This window comes from Uranotaenia lowii, chromosome 3, assembly GCF_029784155.1.
Source record: "Uranotaenia lowii strain MFRU-FL chromosome 3, ASM2978415v1, whole genome shotgun sequence".
In the NCBI taxonomy this organism is placed as follows: domain Eukaryota; kingdom Metazoa; phylum Arthropoda; class Insecta; order Diptera; family Culicidae; genus Uranotaenia; species Uranotaenia lowii.
Window position 1 is genome coordinate 343,714,734 of NC_073693.1, and position 21,282 is coordinate 343,736,015.

The 21,282-nt window shown below is 38.9% G+C and overlaps 1 protein-coding gene across 2 annotated transcripts in view; it reads right to left on the reverse strand.

Moving 5' to 3' along the window:
• Positions 1-21,282, reverse strand: part of LOC129750772 (titin homolog) — a 161,784-nt gene that overhangs the window by 6,603 nt on the left and 133,899 nt on the right. Inside the window, exons 4-9 of one of the 2 annotated variants that reach the window (XM_055745801.1) lie at positions 5,878-7,825; positions 5,184-5,497; positions 5,030-5,126; positions 4,752-4,958; positions 4,236-4,684; positions 3,989-4,172 (exon numbers count right to left, since the gene is read on the reverse strand). In XM_055745801.1, coding sequence (XP_055601776.1) covers positions 3,989-4,172; positions 4,236-4,684; positions 4,752-4,958; positions 5,030-5,126; positions 5,184-5,497; positions 5,878-7,825 — 3,199 coding nt within the window. Of the gene's footprint in view, positions 1-3,988; positions 4,173-4,235; positions 4,685-4,751; positions 4,959-5,029; positions 5,127-5,183; positions 5,519-5,877; positions 7,826-21,282 lie in introns of both variants that reach the window. The other variant, XM_055745800.1, reaches the window with a different exon arrangement.

A 21,282-nucleotide genomic window follows, 5' to 3' on the forward strand; every position in this document is an offset into this window, starting at 1 on the left:
GGAGAAACTGCGTTGATCGAGTATTCCTTTTTTCGATAATTTGAGTATCCTGCTTCAGGTTAGTGATATCGTGGCTCTTATCAACCAAGTTATCCAACGTTGGTTCGCACTGCATGGTACCAGACGTTGAACAAAGACTTCAGTTACCTCGAAAAGAATTTGTGTTTTGTTAGGGTTGTTTCAAAGTCGAAATCGCTTGTGGAACCGAGTTTCAGTTTTCCCGGGGAGCTGCCTCATTTTAGCAACCTCGTTTACCCTACAGGAAGACATCTTCTTAATCTGCTGCTATTGGTTGATGAAAAGTTAGCCCAAGATTCACGCTCTCGATATCCTTGTCGATTATATTTTTGATGGAAGGTCCTTGCCGCCAAAAATGTTGGGTTCCCGAATAGAGGAAGATACATGAAACACGTTTTAATTCAAGAACTACTAACGAACTGAACGAAATCATCTTAATCACTTCTATGAAATGAGATCTCTGATGGATCATCGGCTAGCCTTATGGTTGAATCATTTTTCAAGCTGTTCTTCCAACTCGCTGGATTTTCAATTTTCTACGAAATTCAAAAAGTCTTCTCGCCCCAATTTTTTCCCCAAATTTCAAGTTGTCGTCTACTTAGACTCGCTTTAAATTTCAATCTTATCTGTTTTATTATTATAAAATATACATAAAATAAGCTGTCCTTACGATGCACACTATTAATCGTTCTTGGCTGCCCCGCTTAGTTTTCAGTTATTCTTCTGTCCTACCAGCCTAATTTTTACTTTCTCAAGCTGTCCTTCTAATCCGCTTGGTTTACAATTAGATAAAGTACATCAACTGTCCTCTTGACTCGCCTCCAATTTCAAGCTGTTCTATCGACTCGCATTAAATTTCTATTGATACGCTTAGGATGTCTTCTTGACTCGCCTGTCAACTTTAAGCTGTCCTCTCAACTCGCTTGAAATTTCTATTAATACTTTCAGTATTTTCTCTCAACTCGCCTTCTAATTTCAAGATGTCCTCTCAACTCGCTCTAAATTTCTTTCGATATGCTAAGGCTGTCCTCTCAGCTCGCCTTTCAATATAAGGCTGTCCTCTCAACTCGCTTGAAATTTTCTCCCGCTACTTTCAGGCTGTCCTTTCAACTCGCCTTTCAATTTAAAGCTGTCCTGTCAACTCGCTCGAAATTCCTATTGATACTTTTAGGCTGTCCTCTCAACTCGCCTTTCAATTTCAAGCTGTCGTCTTAACACGCTCGAAATTTCTATCGATACACGTAGGCTTTCCTCTCAAATTGCTTGAAATTTCTATCGATATGTTCAGGCTGTCCTCTCAACTCGTCCTTCAATTTCAAGCTGTCCTCGAAAATCGCTTGACATTTCTCTCGATACTTTCAGGCTGTTCTTTCAACTCGCCTTTCAATTTTAAGCTGTCCTCGCAACTCGAATGCCATATCTCTCGATACTTTCAAGCTGTCCTCTCAACTCGCTTGAAATTTCTACCGATATGTTCAGGCTGTCCTCTCAACTCGCCATCCGATTTCAAGCTATACTCTCAACTCGCTCTAAATTTCTATAGATACCCTTAGGCTGTTCTTTCAACTCGTCTTTCAATGTTAGGCTGTCCTCTCAACTCGCTTAAATTGTCTATCGATACGCTTAGGCTATCCTCTCAACCTGCCTTTCAATTTCAAGCTGTCCTATCAACTCGCTTGAAGTATCGAGAGAAATCGATACTTTCAGGCTGTCTTCTCATCTCGCTTTTCAATTTCAAGCTGTCCTCTCAACTCGCTAGGCATTTCTATCGATACGCTTAGGCTGTTCTTTCAACTCGCCTGTCAATTTCAAGCTGTCCTCTAAACTCGCTTGAAATTTCAATTGATACTTTCAGGCTGTCCTATCAAATCGTTTGAAATTTCAATCGATATGTTCAAGCTGTCCTCTCAACTCGCCTTCCATTTCGAGCTGTGCTCTCAATCCGCTTGAAATTATGAACATAATCAAGCTGTCCTCACGACTTGCTTGAAGTTTCTCTCGATACTTTCATGTTATCTTCTCAACGAAACTTCAATGCTGAACTCATCGGCATCGGCAGGTTTTGGCATTATTTCTTAACTCGCTAATTGGCCAGAAAACTGCAAATTATTCATTAAGTAGTGTTCTATGTTTGGTAAAAACTTGGTTTCAGTTGATCAATGAATAACTTTACCAAGATGGTTTGAATTTAGGACGTATGATTACTTTCTCATTTTTCAGCGCAATTTGGTTTTTGCGTCGTTTTGCTCTGCCATGCATTGATGTGATGAAAAACGACGCAAAATAAACAGTTCGGCGAGGCGGTTTTACGGCGTTGTGCATCGTCGCGAAAAAAGCTTCGGTATTAAGGGTTCAAAATATTCGAGAAAAGAATAGGAAACTGTCTGCAGACTGCAGTAAGTGATCTTTACCAATCCAAGCATGCATGATGAGAAGATGGAAATTGGTATCAGGTGAGTACAATAAGCTTCACTTTTCCCTGTGTGAATAGCTAGTGTTATTTTTGTTATTACAGAGGCAGCCAAAACAATTGAAAGCAATGGATGATTTTTTCCACTCCTCAAAAGTCCAATGGCGCCTCAGGTTGTAGCCAGAAAGGTCCAGATGGATACTCTTCATCCGTGGTCACTCCCGCAGGAGAAAGCAATAAGCAGGTTTCCTTGAAAGTTGATTTCCACGATTAGGATGAATAAGATTCTTGTCTAAGCTATTCAACAATCAACTCCAAATGATTTGTTTAAGAATTGAGATGTTTTAATCAGTTTTTTGGTACCAAACATATCGATTGACCATAAGGACGTTTGCGCCAAATGATAAATGCATTAGGACGTAAGTGACGAATCACTCGGTATCGGTTTAAGTCCTTCACACACAAGCCATCGCCCGCTGATGGAAAATCGCGGGACCCGAACCGTGCAAGGTCCGGCACGCGTCAGGAGGACGTCGAATAAGCGCTTTGGAAGATCATTGGTAAGCCATAGAAGGTATCATGGAAGGTCGGCAAATCGGAAGCTAAGTGGTTATCGTAGGACTAGGAAACTCTGGTAGTCACGGAAGGTCATCAAGTCGGTGCCATGGACGGTCGTTGGACCGGAAAGCCAAGTGGAGGTCGCTAGACTGGAACTACCGGGATGCGTTAGGCCTCAGGTATCAACAAAAGTCATCAAGACGCATGGATAATTTTGAGCCGCAGGAAGGGTGTTGAGACCAGAAGCCAACTGAAAGGTCGTTGGATTGGAGCCAAGTGGAGATCGACGGACCAGGAGCCAAGAGGGAGCTCGTAGGAGCTAGGAATCACTGAAGGTAAACAAAGTGGAGCTACTAAAATCTGTTAAAGAGGAGTAACCTCAACTTGAAGCAGTAAATGCTACCATCGTGATTGTTTTGCATAGAGCAAGTTAGGAAAGCAATTAAGGTCATTCCCGTTTCTACCTGAGACATTAACTATAGCAATCGCTAGCTCAACTGATACCTCCAGTATCTAGCTATTGATGAGGGCAGTTGAGTGGCTGTTCGGGATGAATCATCCAAACGGATGAAAATCCATGAAAAAAAAATTGAGTGGCTGTCTGGAATAGGACCTCCATAGGGTCCTGATCCAGGTTTCCACAGTAGTCAGTTTGTTTCCCCAGCCCAAACTGCTGTTTCAACACCCACAAATAAATGAAGTCACACTAAAGGTCCGTCGTTAGTCGTTGTCGTGGAGTCTACTATCGTAAGAAACGCCCCCTGTAACGGAGAATCTATGCTAAGTTTCCTTTCAGACAGGACAGAGTCATGGTCAATCTAGAATACAGTGTCTTGATCGAGAAGTTAGGGAGTGTCCAAAAAAGTAACGTTTCTAAAAAACTCTGCAAGGCGGAGTACACCCACAAAAGAAATGTTGGTTACGTAAGGGCGAGCTATTTTCATTTTTTTTTTTTCATTTCACCGACTTGAAAAACTTTGCTGTGGTGGTTCCCCAACTTACCCTGTAGATCAGTTCGTACTGTTCCCGCGTCCTCACCGCGCTAGCCCGGCCCCTCCTCACGTAGTACACCGTATGGGGAATATCCACGTTTCGGGGTGGAATCTCGATCGCTCGCATGGCCACATCGCACGCCACTATGGTTCCAGTTCGTCCCGTTCCCGGAGAACAATGCACCGTTATTGGTCTGGTGGGATGGAGAACAGTTAAATTTTCGTTTCTAATTCTGAATGAACCTATAAGAACTTACCCCTGAGTCCTCTGAAGTGACTTATGCTTATCGATTGAGCCCCCGTTGGCTACAACGCTACTGGGCGGCGAACTCTCTCCACTGGCTTTGTTGGTATTATTGTTATTGTTGGAACTATCTACATTATTGCCGGTCGATTCCTGGGTGGCATTATTGGTCATCGATTTCTCCGATTCGGCTTCCAGGGATTCCTCGGCGATACTGGTGATGCCACCGTTTCCGACCATCACATTAACGCTGGCCTCGGCCATCTCGGCCGGAGCCAATCGGGAGTAACTCCGGGCTTCCAGCAGCATCGCGATGATGGACGATTCGTCGATCGGTACCCCGGTGTCCGGCCACTGGTACCAGAAGTGCATGATCTCCCGCCACGTGTTGGTTTGCGTGTTGCGCAGATGCACCGTGGAGATCGTGTACTTCTCCTTGTTTTCGCGGTTCTTGAGCGTGAGCTGCGAAAGATTTTGTTTCCATAAATACAACATGTTACTTAAAAAATATTTTAATTAAAGAAATCACCTGGAAATCCCCGAAAGTGCGGTTGTTGTCCAGAACGACCGACGGAGGTAGATATTCGGCACACTTTTCCACACCATTTTCACTCAAATCCGTAGCCATGATGATGACCTTGGAGTTTTGCTCCCAGATCATACGCCAAAAGTCGTTGATCGTGTTTTCCATCGGTGCCTGGCAGGCGATGTAGTAGTTGCTGGAGTCCTTCGGACCCTGAAAAGTTTCGTAGAGTATAAATTTAAAAAAAAAAAAAACTTAGAAGTACGTCAGGTGTTAGATCATACCTTAACGAAATTTGCATTAATGTATTCAGTCTTCTCGTCGTCGTTGATCCGCTTCAAATGAACTCTCGTTTCCGGCAGAGGGACCACATTGGCATACCTAGAAGGAGGAGAGTTAATATTTCCCACAGTTCCACATACTTACCGATCAACTTACCGATTCTTCTCCTCACAACCTTCCGGAACTTCATCAGCCCTTGCGGTTATGTTCGGAATCTCCTTGAACTCATCGTAGATCGCCGTCTTGTTCTGTATAATATTAGCCAATTCAGCCACCGTCAACGGGTTAGTCTTCAGTCCCGGATCCTCGAAGGCCGAATTGCCGTACGACCTCTTGGACATCCTCATCGTGTTGCCCTTCCTCCGGACGCTATTGTAAACTGAAACGTTGTCCAAACTGTACGCATCCAGGCCCACCGGCCGACACCGTTGCCCGTAGGACACCTGAGCCTGTCGCTTCCGGACCACCAACTGCAATTGGGGATAGTAAAACTGATCAACGAGAGATTGCCCGGTTCAGTTCCACGGGAATGGGAGCAAACAACCGGCTATTTACACTATGTGCACTCGCTCATACAGGATGAAGATATAGGGTTGAAAAAACAATCTAGTAGAAGACGTATTAGTACTACGTTCGGAGGTTTTAAAGGGTTCAAAATGAGGATCACACTCATGCACCACACCCAAATTAAAACGAGATTCAAGTTGACCTGATTTCAAGTTTTCAGCCAACAACAAAAAATTAAGGAAGAAAACAGTTTGAAACATTTCGCTCTCATACAATAATGGCTTACGAACTACCCTGGAAAACACCCCCAGAACCATGCCGATCGTCCGCAACGAATACTCACAAACGCCGCTACGAGAAGCAGCACAACGATCGCGCTGACCAAGCTGGCAACTACGGCCACGACAACGCCACTACCTCCATCTTCTTCACTTCCATCGGCTTCCGCTTGAGTCGTTACCGTCGATTCCGTGGGTTGTTGATCGAGTGGCGATCTTGACGATGAAGACGATCCATTGACGGCGGAACCATTCACTTCGACGTAGTCTTCCTCGGTGATCGATTCTTCCTCGGACAACTCCGTAGTTGTGGTCATTTGGCGTACTACCGATCGTCGGGTAGTGGTTACGGTTGGTTCAGCTGTAGGTTCCGGAGTTCGTGGGACAGGACTAGAGCTCGGGTTCCTCGTTGTATCGGCCACCGTATCGTAGACATTCTTGTCGTCGATCAGCACCGGTTGTTCAGGGTTGCTCGGCTCTTCCGACGAACCATTACTCTGACTGACGAAATCTACTTTATCGGTGGTTCCTTGAGCAGGGCGGGAAGTCGCGATTGCTGGCACAATTGTCGATTGCTGGGCCACGATGGGATCCAGAACTAGCGTAGTTGGTACTGCGGTCGATGTGGTCGTTAATACAACTTCGCTATTAGTCTGATTAATCGCATTGGATTCGACTTCGGAAGACGAGACTTCCTGTTCGTCGATCTTCTGAGAAAGTTCGTTGACCGAAGGATTCTCGGTGGTTGTCACCGGAGCTGCCGTTGAAGTCGTCGTAGTTGTTGTTTGAATTGTAGTTACATCGACAGGACTTGTAGTTACCGGTACCGTTGTAGTTGTTGGTCTTCTTGAACGCCTGGTTGTTTCGAAGGTCGTAGGGATAGAAGCGTCAGTAGACACATCGCTTTTTCTCAAAACCGACAATGATGGAGCGTAGGTAGTTACCGGGACATCTTCGAAGTTAGTATTGATTTCATACTTGCTAGTAGTCAATCGACCTGGTACCTGGAATCCTTCACTCTCATCGACAAACTCACTGACCTCGTAGCTTCGTGTTGGTCGCTGAGTAGTCGTTCCCCTAACACTTGGAGGCTGCGTCGTGGTATCCTGAATAAAATTAGTAATCTCAGGCGTTCGCTTTGTCGTCAACACAGTACGATCTTCAAATTTGAACTCCTCCAGGTCATCACCCTCGGTGGTCGTTGTAACAGCAACCTCCGGCGCGACATTTATCCTCGGAACAATTGTACTAATCTCCCCGGAAGCTTCCGCTTCCGAATCCGTAATCGGTACAGTGATTCTGTTTTCTTCACTCAAGGCAGCCGTAACTTCTTCCCTATCAAACATCTTCTTATCTTTCATATCGTTGATCAGTTCAACTTCTCCACTCGTCGGCCTAATGAACGAACTATTGGCAAAGTCAGCCTCCTGCATAATCGCGGCCCAGTCCATCAGCTGCTTCAACGTATTGTTCGATACCACATTATCATCCTCATCCCTCACAATTTCTACACTCTCACCCTCGGCGTGACCAACTTTGCCAGAAGACCGTTCCACCACTCTCATCCCGGCCAAAGCCCATGCAGCTCCATTGATGTTGTTATCATCGGTAGCTCCAAACTGATCCAAGAACTTGCCCTTCTTACCCTTACCCGTTTGATTCCTCACTTCATTGGAAACGACCTCGTAATCCTTACTCTCAACCTCAGTCTTGTTCAACCGAATCGTTTTCTGACTCTCCACCGTACGATTCCGCTGACCCGCTCCCGAAGAGATCACTTCGTTCGAGAGCGTCGGGGCGACGGTGGTGAAATCTCGGAGTTCTCCGAGCTCCCCTTCATTGCGATCTTCATCGGCAATCAATCCCCGAATGGTGGTGGTGGTTTCCCAGGCGTCCTCCTCCGGTTGTTCTGTTGTGAGCTGAGCAGATTGTTCTGCGAAGAATCGTTCACGATCGGCGCGGGCTTGTTCCAGCGAGAAGCCATCCTCGGAGTAGTTTGATGGGGAGGTGTACCTGGAAAGGGGTGGAAATTAAATAAATAATAGGTCTCTTCGTATTTCGGGAAGAAATTTTTTATGAATCATATGATATGTGATCGGAGAACTCAAATGAAATTTTTTTCTTCAAATAAAGTTGAATTATTTGAACTCCAGCACTCTGTCATGGCGAAGTTCCCTAACAATATGTACATATATTATCTATAAGCTGCACACATAAAAAAACGGGAGAAACTGATAAAAAAATCCCAAATGCATCTCAGGTTTTTCACAGAAAACAATATTTATTATTGAGATAATTTAATAAAATATTCTGATTTTTTTTTCAGCAGCCATGATGTAATGGAAACTGGTTCAGTCAGCTGTCATTAGATCAGCTCACGGTCATGGGTCAGAAAGTATGGCTTCTGTATTTTGATGGTTTTAATATTTATTAGATGTTATTCGTCGTATTTCGATGTTGTACGCTTAAATATATTGGACAACTCATGCAAAATGTCTTACTGCTGTTTCCGAGTCTGTAACTAGGCTATCATAGCACTAATATACGGTTCAAGCCCTATGTTTTTCGAAAAAACATTTGATTACAAAATTAACCAATACGCTGATGAATATAAGTATTCGACGCTATTAGTGTTCTGTTGAAATTTTCGTCGTTTTAATACAATCTTTCCTTATGGAAGAAGAGTTGAGTACAGAAAACACCATTCCCTTAAATATAGAAAATTTTCCAGAACATTCCCCATAAAAAAAATGCAAATATCATAAAATATTAAGAGTAGGGTCGGATTATACCATCGAAGGGCCCAGACATTTTTTTTCGCGGGGGGCCCCTATGAATAGATTTTTTTCTTATGCCATCACACAGAATACATAATATTTTAAATATACGTAGAATCTGGATGTAAGATCATTATATTGCCTTCAAATAACCATCAAATCTGCGTAGAAAGTAATTTCTGGTATTTTCAAAGAAAAAATGTTAATTCATCAAATGCAATCATTGCGGAAGAGTTAATGAATGATTGGAGATGTCAATTAGATATGAGGCCCTCAGAGCCAAAGGGGTATAAGTGACAAAATGGTCGATTTTGAGTTAATGATGCCAATCGATTTTTCATATTTCAAACTATATTTGATGATTTTTTCTGATTTTTTGAATTTTATTTTCATACTTGTACGTTTCAAAGCAAAATTCAAATTTTCGAAAAATATATGGAAAATTGCCAAACACAACAACTTAAAAGCCTGTTTTCTCGAAATAAAGTTTAATGCACTTATACCCCTTTGGCTCCAAGGGCCTCATATATGAAATTCATTAAAAGCAGAATAGCAATTGCAAAGATTTGAGACTTAATTAGAATGCAAAGTTAAAAACTTAATCAGAAGAATTTAATTCAAATTTCATAAATATACAGATATGAGAACTCAAGAGTAGATTTTAAAATTTAAAATGATATTATATCTAGAACCAGAATGCAGTGTCTCAAATCAAAACCATAACAGAAAGAGAACAATTAAAAATGAAATTCAAATATACAAATAAGGTCAAAGTTACAATCAGATTCAAATTTTGAAATAAGAATTAAATTTTCATTATAATAAACAAAAACTTTTGTGAAAAAGTTCTTTAAAGGGGACAAAATTTACATTTGATATCATTAATTTAGATTGGAGATTAAATGTTCAAAACACAGAATCAAATAAGTACTAAACTGACCTTAAACAAGATTTCGAGTTCTCAGAAACTCAGAAAAACCATAAAACTAAAAAACAACTCAATACTGGAAAGTCTCAATAAATGGAATCTTGATGCAAAATCGTGAAGAAAATAAACTAAAAGCCTTAGACATATTCATGTTTCGAGAAACACTCAATGAAATTCATTATTGAGATTATGATGAATTCAAGATATTTACTTCAGTAGAGGATCATTTTATGTAGAAGCATTTCAGATTCAATAAGATAAAATTAAAGTTTAATCAGTTGAAAAAGTTTTAATTCAAATATCAAATTAAAGACTGAAATTGGAAAAAAAAATTTAAAAGAATCAGTATTGCCAGCAAGTCCAATTTTAGGAACTGCAGAAGTTTTGGTTTTTTTGAAAATAAAATTTTTTATAAAAAAAAGAATGTAGAAACCAATGAAAATTTCAATGATGATTGAAAAGCTAACATTAATTTTGTATTTTTCATACTCATACTTCTGCTAGTAAAGTGAGCAGATTGTCGTTTTTTTAATTTCATTCCCAGCAAAGCTTGAGAAAAGTTTATGATCTTTTTTTCAATTTCAATAATACCCGGCATTTACACGGAAATTGACCGGATGAGATTCTGGAATGTTTATTTTAAAGTCTTTTAATAAATTTCAATAAACATGAATCTATTCATAAATTACACATTATTAAATTTCCTCGCAAATGATGCGAAGGTTCAAGTTGTCTGTGGTTTAAGTTTGATGCAATATACCAACACACTAAGTTCGCAATTATCTCGCTCGGGATAATTATGCTTCGAATCACAGGGAACATGTTTCATATACAAACATACAAAACTACTTGGTGATGCTATTTTTACAATTTTCCGTTTTTTGTTACATTTCGTGGTATATATTTGTGTTCATTTTACGTCCGAAGACTTACACAATTTCCTTAACCTAGAATTAAGGTGATGGAATTGGATCTCTGGACGTCTGGCCTATAAGCCAAACACGCTACCCGTTAGGCTTAACGACCACCCCCATATCCTATGACAGCTTAGATCAAGGTTATTAGAACAGAATGTTCTCTGAGTCTCTGACTTTGTAAGTAACTAGGTATATATAGGAGGTGTAACGATATGAGAAACTCCCGATTCAGCCATTTTGATTTGGCTGCTATGGGGTTCGTGGAGTTTGTTTACTAACAAAGCCCTCAGCTCGAACAAATTTTCCGATTTTTATAAACAAACTCACTGAACCTCACAGCGCTCTCCTCGCCTACTTACTGACAAAGTCAGAGAACCTTGTGATCTAGTAACTTCCAGCCTACGGCTGGGATACCGTCCCAGGCTGCCACGGGTTACGTGCACGTATTTGTAGAGAACCGCATTCAGACGGATATGCTGACAGATCTGGACAAGGAATATCTACGAGAGATAGGTATCACCATCATGGGTTACATCACCGCCATTCTGAGGCAGTTGAAGCAGTTCAATTTATCCGGGTACGGATTCTGTCTTCGCCGTTCGCTGGTGCCGGTGAGCCAATAGACCGACAGTTTCGAATCCGGTGGCTGTGGTTTCCGCCACTCAGAGCTCTGCGCCCAAATCGGTGATATCACGTAAGTTGTTTAATGTTACCTTGAAGAATAAAATTCATTGACGAGAGTTTCTTGTTTCAAGACCAAGTTCAGCTGTTTTGCTTCTCCGATCACAAAATAACTCTTCCTGGAGCCAGAACGGGTCGTCGAAGAACTTCCACGATGATGAAAATATGATGGAGGTTCGCAGAACTTTTTCCGGTAAGCCGGCATCCAAGATAAAGCTTGCTTAATTTAGAATTGGAACGAACTTTTGTTCATATTGTGGCGCTCTTAGTGGACGGATTTGGAACTGGCGCCAACATATCGGGGATTTTGTCAGTTTCACGTATGTTTTTTTGACATTCCGCAAATAGACTGTACTTTGCATTGCAAACAATCAACATGGAAGCCGAAAAAAGTGAAAAAATTCTGCACAGTTTTATTGGAATATTCATTGTGGTCTGCATCTAGGCTAGCTAAACAGCTGAAATTGCCCAGAAATACCGTATGGCGCGTTATCAAACGGTAGAAGGAAACATTGACGGCGATTCGGAAGCCTCAAGCCAATCTTCGGAGTGGAAACTGTCGACCGGAAACTACGTGGTAAGATTTTGAAAACGATTAAGAGGAATTACAATTCTGAGTACTGATTTTGGCAAAATTTAACTTGCAGACCTTTTTTGATTGGTCGTCAGGTAAAATATTTGTTTGTCCGCAGAATCCCGTTGATTTTTTCGATAATCCGTAGAAAATCCATAGGAAATGCTGAAAGTCCGTAGATTTTGAGCATCGATCCGTAGCTCCGTAGGAATGCTTAAAATCCGTAGATCTGACAACGCTGCTTCTGAATTGCTCAGTTTCTGGACTGGATGGAATAACAGCAAATAATTGCCGTAGCGTAGTATGCTTTGACCCGACCAGATGAGAGAGCAAAATTACGAACTAGAGAGAGCGAAACGGCGAGAGAAACTTGGCATGAGCAAACGAATGATTGAACTCAACACGGCATCGAGCTAGCAAACAGCCAAATGGGACCATAAAACAGAATAGTGTGGCCAAAATCCGTGCTCGGAAGTTATACGACCAGGTGCTGATCAAGTTCGACGTGTCTTCTGATGGACGATGAAACCTATGTCAAGGCTGATTGCGTGCAAATCCCAGGGCAAAGATTTAATTTGGCAACGGCTCGGGGGGATGTTCTAGCCAAATAAAAAAAAATGTTTTTGCTGACAAATTTACCCGAATTTGCAGCTAAGCAAATAAGACAATGGCGTCGGAACTATACTAAAACAAGTGTCTCCAAAAAAGAGTTCACTACGATCCCACGACCATCCCATGATGTTTCGGCCAGATTTGGTAAGCTGTCATTACAGCAAAAACGTTCAAGAATGGTATGCAGAGAAGAGGGTCCAGTTCGTTCCGGAAATCCATAATCCACCCTACTGCCCCCAGTTCCGCCTTATTGAGAAATACTGGAGATTCATGAAGAGGAGACTCCAGACAAAGGGAAAGGTTGTCAAAAACATTGTCAAAGATAAAAAAAAAGACCTGAAATCTAATAATAAATAACTGAAATACAGGAAATTGTTTTTGTTCCAATTCTAAATGAAGCAAGCTTTAGTTCTGGAGATAAATAAACACTCGGCATCGATATTCTCCAGTTTGGGCGCATCCAACTCTCATCAACCTTTTAATTAGTTAATCCTTTTAGATCATGATTCTGGATTGTGCCAGTGCGGGCACGATTGGATAACTATTCTCCTAACCGGAAACCACAAATCTCCCCACTGATGAGTACAAAAAGAACAGTTTCGATGAAGGTGGGCAAACATTTAGCGAACAATATCACAACTTTTTCGCCGACTTCGCTGGCTGGATCCAAGATGAAGTCGGATGCCGAGCTACTCTCTGCCGGAACCTCCTAGACAAGTGTATCAAGCGTTGAAGGCAGAAAACCACTAGGTAGTTCTGTGTCGATTGATGGATCAGCGAGAAGGCATCAAAATGAAACCTGCCTATCAGATGAAAGAATTGACAAACGTCGATATAGGAACAGTAAAACATCCGCCAATAACGTCACCTCCTACAAGTCCTTGAAACTATGGAACAAAACCACCGGCAAGGCGTCAAGTGTTAGAAAATCGTTGGAAGGTTTTTGGAAAAAGAAAACCGCTAAAAAGAAACCATCCGAATAGAGAATGAAAAATTATAAACTTACGATCAGAAGTAACAATGGCAGTTTATAAATGTGTGTCCGGTAATAAGGTCGAAACAAATATCAATTTCTTCTTTTGCCCAAACTACGGCTAGCTTCCCCAGCATTGATGTCACTTGTCGATAGGACTGTGTCACATGATTGAGGTCCATCTTGATAGTGCGCCATTGCTAGGTTGTAGCAGTTCTTTTTCGCTTGTGTCGAATCACTGAGAAATTGGGGAAAAGAACCGAGGGCTTTGTTGGCAAACAAACTCCAACATGGCTGAATCGGGAATTTGACATACGGTAACACCTCCTTTATAAACACACCTTGGCTTTGACATAATGTAACAAAGTGACAAGGTGTCAATGAATTTAGTTTTGTATGTTTCGTAACTAAGTTAATAGCAGTTCAAGTTATGTAGCAGTTCAATTGCAGGATGCTGTATAATGTTTAAGCTCATATCTCAACAAGGAAAAACATGAAAATTCCATAATTTATTCCAGATCTGAAATATGCAAATTGAAAACAAATTTTGTCATTAAAATCTGGAATTTGCTTGAACTTGGAAAATTGTTCCTAGCGTATTTAAAATTTAATAATATCATAGACATCCATTTTTTCTATTCCTTTGAAGTGAGAATTTTTGAAAATATATTTGCAATTAAGCTCAATATGAGTTCACAATCCTCTCCAATTTAGAAACTGGAGGAAGGAAATCTGTTATGCATGAATTTATAGAATTGAATCTTAATGAGGATCAATAAATTTGTAAGTTTATTTAATTGCTTTGGAAAGTGACATCTATTCCCACATCGAAAACAATGTTTATCAGCGTCATGATCCTCTGTAAAATTGGTTAAAACTCCAATAATGTTGATCATTTTCCTCTGTCGATTTACATAAGTTTTTAATTGATGGAATTACCCAACAAGCGTATCCAAAATTCGCACCAGCAGATCCAAATTTCACCCAATTTAAATCCAAAATACGTCAAACTTAATCAATCCGCAGTCGTTTACCTGCCCGAGGCTTTCCTGCGTCAATTGCTGGATACCTATAAGCAATGTGTTTGCATTCGAAATACAACTTGGTAACGCAGTTTTCCGTCACTTTCCCATCTCGTCCGATATCGACAATAATGATCGGATTCGCGCATCGTTACGCACGGACGCCCCAAAACTATCCTCCGCGTTTTATTCAGCTAACGGCCAGACAAAAAAAATTTCACCCATCGAACACATTTTTAAAATTGAAAACATTAAAATCTGGCATCTCCTACATATTTATTATTATTTGGTCGAGACCTCCCTCCGCGTTTCGACACTTTCAAAATTATTTATTTTTTCCCAACTTCTAATGTGGTTTACAATGCACATCCCAAATCGGTACCTCACACAGTAGTTTAAGCTCCGAAAAATTGAAAATCGAAAGCGTTAAGTGCATGCGCGTATGATTATAATGAGGCATCTACAATGTTGGAACAAGTAACAAACATCAAACGAACGAAACCAACAAAAAAAACACACACACCATCAACACTCACTCCGGAGCTGCTGCAGCTTTTAATTTATAATGGGAAAAATCAAGATCAGCCAAACGTGGAGAAATTGGCACAAAATACGGTACCCAAGAAGCAAGACCTCAAGGGGGGAAGAGCTCAACATCCATCAGCGTCAACATCATCGAAGAAGTCTCTCAGTCAGTGGGCCAAACATTGGCCGATTCACTTTTGCTTTCGGTGAAGAGAGTCCACTGAGGAGCACAGTGAGGCAGATGATCTTTTTTGAATTAATCGATTTTTTTGTTTCATTGAATGGATAAAAATAAAAATTTAATGTAAGTAACAACTCGAGAGATTTAAAATTTTCAACACAAAAAAAAAGTTTAAAAGAATGTGAATGTTAATAAAGTTAAAGTGGAATTGATCGATTGATTACAGAAATTGGATAGAATACTACACTTAAAATAGAAAAAAAAACCAAACACCCAATGAAATCAAATTAAAAAAAAAAAATGACAAAAATGTAATACCGTCAGGAATTAAAAAACAAATTGATGATTTCAATAAAATAGATGCTTAAACTCAGCCACTGATAAAAAAAATAAAAATGTGGAAAAATGTTCAAAGCTTAACGCAAACTTCAAATCTCGAAAAAAAAACAAAAAGAATTTAGAAACAATGAAAACAGTTTATATCCAAAATTCGAAAAAAAAAATCTCAAATCTGACAAACGTGAAAAAATAAAATCCTAAAAAATTATGGCTGTGAAATTAGAAACAATGATTATTATTTAATAAAAATTGTTCTTTTTTTTATACACAGTAGATATTTGAGCGAATGGAAGGGTTTTAGAATATTGAGAATATTTTACGAATGGTAAATACCATCTGACCCAAGTTTATGATCTCAAACACAGTTGGTGAATTCAAGTGTTTACAAAAAAAAGTGACTCATCAGTTGGCCAAAAAGCAGCATTTATATTACATTAATAAATTAAATTAGGTGTTCAGTTCAATAATGAACTTTCAGAGCCCTATAGTTTAATAATCACTAAAATTAATTTATTCGACTTGAATTTGCTGAGCACAATCAAGCATTTTTATAAAGGAGAACATCCTGTAGTGAATAAAAAAAAATATTTTAAACTAAAAACTAAAGCTATCCTAAAATTAAACTAATTGTAGAGAGAGCGAATCTCTGCGATGGAAGACTGCATCGATTTGCCTCTGAAGTTGGAGATGATTTTGTTGGCCATCTCTTCGATCGATTCTATGCCTGCAATCCGATGAAGATCTTCGGTGCTGTGCCAAGGTGGAAGCCGCAAAATCATTTTCAGAACCTTGTTCTGAATCCTCTGGATGGCTTTCTTCCTCGTCGCGCAGCAGCTAGACCAAATCGGAACTGCATACATTATCGCTGGTCGAAAGACCTGTTTGTAGATTAACATCTTGTTTCGCAGACACAACCTGGATTTCCTGTTGATGAGAGAATAAAGAGATTTAGTGTATTTATTACATTTAGATTGAATATCTTCAATGTGATTTTTAAAAGTAAGATTCCGATCAAGTGTGAGTCCCAAGTACTTCACGTGATCAGACCATTCTAATGAAACCCCATTAAAAGTTATGGAATGATTTTCATTAGGTTTTAAAAAATTTGCTCTTGGCTTATGGGGAAATAAAATAAGTTGAGTTTTGGAAGCGTTAGGAGAAATTTTCCACATTTTCAAGTAATTCAAAAAGGAATTTAAATTTTGTTGCAATCTACTGCGTACCACCCGTAAATTTCGACCTTTGGCTGAAAGCAAAGTATCATCAGCAAATAATCTTCTACCTTTTCCTTCTGGTACATCAGGAAGATCAGAAGTAAAAATATTGTATAAAATTGGCCCAAGTATACTGCCCTGAGGGACCCCAGCTCTAATGGGAGTCCTTTCAGAGCATGAATTTTGATAGCTTACTTGTAAGGTTCGGCTAGTCAAATAATTTTGAATAATTTTGGTGAGATATACAGGAAAATCAAATCGAGCTAATTTAGCTACTAAACCTTTGTGCCAAACACTGTCAAAAGCTTTTTCAATATCAAGAAGAGCAACACCAGTTGAATAACCTTCAGATTTGCTAGCGTTAATCATATTAGTTACACTCAAAAGTTGATGTGTAGTAGAGTGTCCATGACGAAAACCAAATTGTTCATCAGGGAAAATAGAATTCTGATTAATGTGAATCATCATTCTATTCAAAATAACTCTCTCAAATAGTTTACTTAAAGAAGGAAGCAAACTAATTGGTCGATAACTTGATGGCTCTGAAGCACTTTTTCCAGGTTTCAAAATTGGAGTTACTTTCGCATTTTTCCATTTATTGGGAAAATAAGCCAAGTGAAAACATTTGTTGAAGATTTTAACTAAAAAATTTAAAGTGCTTTCAGGCAACTTTTTAATAAGAATATAGAAAATCCCATCTTCTCCTGGGGCTTTCATATTTTTAAATTTTTTGCAAATCAATTTAAGTTCATCAATATTTGTCTCATAAGAACTTTCAAATACATTTTGTTTAGATAGAATATCATCAAATTCAAGGGAAATTTGAGCATCAATTGGACTTACAACGTTTAAATTAAAATCATGAGCAGACTCAAATTGTTGGGCCAATTTTTGAGCTTTTTCTGAATTAGTTAAAAGAAGTTTCTCCCCATCTTTCAAAGTAGGAATTGGCTTCTGGGGCTTTTTCAGAATTTTAGTTAATTTCCAAAAAGGCTTTGAGTAGGGTTTTATGTCCTCTACTGCTTTAGCAAAATTTTCATTACGAATGAAATTTAAACGACGTTTGATCTCTTTTTGAAGGTCGCAATAAATAAATTTTAAATAAGGATCCCTAGTACGTTGATATTGGCGTCGACGAATGTTTTTCAGTCGTATCAAAAACTGAAGATCATCATCAATTAAAGGTTGATTAAATTTATGTTTGACTTTAGGTATTGAAGCGGCTTTAGCATTGACTATTGAAGTTGTCAAATTTTCTATAGCCAAATCAATATCTTCTATTGAATTCAGTGGAACGTTTACATCTAAATTACGTTCAATAAAATTCATATATCGCTCCCAGTTAGCCTTTTGAAAATTAAAAGTTGATTTTAAAGGGTTTTCAATGGGACTTTGGGATAAAGAGAAAGTTATTGGAAGGTGGTCTGAATCGAGGTCCGCATGAGTAACTAATTGACTACAATGCTCGCCTAAATCCGTTAGAACCAAATCAATTGTGGAAGGATTTCTAATCGAAGAAAAACAAGTATGCCCATTAGGATATTCAACAGTATAATAACCTGCAGAGCAATCATTAAACAAAATATTCCCATTAGAATTTGATGAAATATTATTCCAAGATCGGTGTTTTGCATTAAAGTCACCAATAATAAAAAAATTAGATTTATTTCTGGTGAGTTTTTGTAAATCTCCCTTCAAAAAATTTTTCTGTTCACCGCTGCATTGAAAAGGCAAGTATGCGGCAACAATTATAATTTTCCCCATAGAAGTTTCTAATTCAATTCCAATTGTTTCTAAGACTTTTGTATTGAAAGAAGGAAGAAGTCTAAATTTGAGACGACTATTGATGACAATAGCTACACCCCCACCTTGTCGATCAAGTCGATCATTTCGTAAAATTTTAAAGAAAGCATTGCTTTTCAAGTTATTGTCTGGCTTTAAAAAAGTTTCAGTGATGGCAGCAATATGTATGTTTTGAGTTTTCAAAAATAAAAAGAATTCATCTTGGTTAGCCAGCAAAGATCTAGCGTTCCAATTCATAATATTTAAACATCTATTTGGATCCATGAGGGAATCGTAAAGTCATAATAATTTTGTTAGCATAATTAAAAGAAGTTTGGAAAGCTTCAAACATTGAATTTGCTTTCAACATAAGTTGCATCATTTCCATTAAATTTTGATGCAAAAATTTTAATTTTTCCTCAGTAATCTCACCCAAATCAACAAAATTGTTAGGATCAGAAAATGAAGGAGAAGAACAAGTATTTGAATTTCGGGGATTTTCCCAAGCCTTCGCATGAACGTTGAGACTTGGTTTTTTCCCATTTTTATTAGTTAAACCTGAAGAGGGAAACCCATTTTCAACCACCTCTGAGAACGATAAACAACGAGTCTGGGGCGCAGATTCAGCACAGGTAACATTAAAATCACTTCGGGTATTACCCAGCCGTGATTCCAATGTCGACCGAGGCTGACCGCGAACAGGCAGGTTGTTTGCCGGCCCGACGTGTGAAGACGAAAAAGAGGAAGGAGGAGAAGAAACTTTTCTGGAAACTTTGGGATTTTTCCTAGAAGCAATAATTTTTGCCCTGATGGGACAGTCTAGAGAATTCGAGGAATGATTACCTGCGCAATTCGCACACTTAAAAAATTCTGTTTTTGGCTTATCACCACCAAAAAGGCATTTAGATTTTTCATGATCGAATGAGCCGCAAAACATGCATCTGGCATTCATTCTACAATTTTTAGTGCCGTGACAAAAAGCTTGACAACGACGACATTGCGTAATATTTTGTAAAAAATTGGTAGTAGATTTACGAAAAGGTTCAAATTTTACTCGACAATGAAACATAAGACGAGCCTTTTCCAGAATTTTTAAATTATTAACCTGATCCTTTTTAAAATGGATCAAATAAAGTTCAGGAGCAAAACCAACACTACTGGTATTATTCGTGTTGGTTCTTTTCCTCATTTGAATTACTTGAATTGGAGAAAAACCTAACAAAGAATTTAATTCAGCTGTGATCTCATCCGGTGTCTGATCGCCAGTGAGACCACGAAGTACAACTTTAAATGGACGATCACTTCTAGTGTCGTACGTAAAAAATTGGTGCTTTTTATTATTCAAATAATTTAAAACCTTTTGAAAATCATTAAAAGATTCCGCCAATATACGAGCAGTTCCCCTTCGACCGATCTGAAAAGAAATCTTCACATCCTTGACGGAAGTGACGATTTCTTTTCGAAAGGCATTGAAATCAGGAATCGTGACCGTTATTGGTGGAATCTTTTCGTTTTTAAGAGTATAAGAAGAAGAAGGTTTCTTAGTACTCTTATCAGAATTAAATATGAATATTTCCTCATCACCGATGTTATGAAGGACATCGAATGAATTGGAAATTTCAACTTTTTTGGCAGATGGCCCTGGATTAGGTTCAGCAATCCGTTTTCTTCCGGCCCTTGAGCCGGCCGAAGACTTCCCCATGCTGGAAAGAAAAGAGAAAATATGAATAAAAGAAAATGAAAATAATTTTAGCACTGAAAAGTGCTGATTGAAATACAGGTAAGGAAAAAATAAATAATGTAAAATGTTCCTGCAGGTACACAGCAACGATATGATGCTCCGGCGTACGTGTTGACGGCTCAACGGTACAGATGGAAGTGCTGTATCATTTACAGATAAAATGTATCACATTTGAGTAATGCTTCTCAGTAGAGTGCACTCGAGTCAATCGAAAAGACGAGATTCCTCGTAGTTGGTCTATAATGTGTTAAGTACGACTTCTGAATAATTTATTGAAATCTTATTCCATCTCTCCAAATTTGAATTTTTAATCTAATTTGAACCTGTAGAATCTGAAACTCAAATATACTGATCCTAAATTTCTTATCCCAGTTCCTTATGTTAATTCTGGATTTGAAATTTGGATATTGAAACAAGATTATTTGAAGCAAATTTATTAGGTCAAACTCTTATGGCTCCTCATTTCTAACATGTGAATTGAAAAATTTATAATCATTGGATGAAGTTTTTTCCCGGTTTTGATGTCAAATTCCCGGTTATTTTCCGGGTTTTCCGAAGCTTACATAAATTCCCGATTTTTTTTCGGTTTGCTGGCCACAAGGTTGCCGAAGTCACAGAAAAATCTGTAATTTCACAGAATTTTGAGCAAATTTTTATCACAGAATCTGTGTCACAAATCACAGATTTTCGAAAATTTTCACAAATTTCACAGAATTTTGTTATTCTGATAGTTTTTTTAGTGTACAGTTTTATGTCAATATTTATTTTGAATTTATTACACTGATTCGTGAAAATTTGATGAGCTTGGGTAAAATTACAGAAAAACAGAATTTATAAGGTCAAAAACACAGAGTATTTTTTGGCAACCTTGGCTGGCCACCCTGTCATTAACGGCACTAATACCGTTAGAAATGAGATAAGCTCCGATTTCAATTTTGCGACTCCTCTAGTGAAAGGGTTTGACTATTATGTGACGAAGATTAGTGTCGCGAGTGCGCTAGTACAAGCTTCTAGTGTTAATACCGGTAGAAATTAGTTAAGCTACGATCCCAACTAAACCTGGTTCTTCCTACAGCCCTGCCGCACATTATGGGTATTGGGTAATGGGACTCAACTAGAAGAAGTCGAATTTCTCTTTCTGATGCCATCTTTAAATCCAAGATGGCGGCTTCCGCTTAAATTTTAAATGCTGTTAATCACTGGA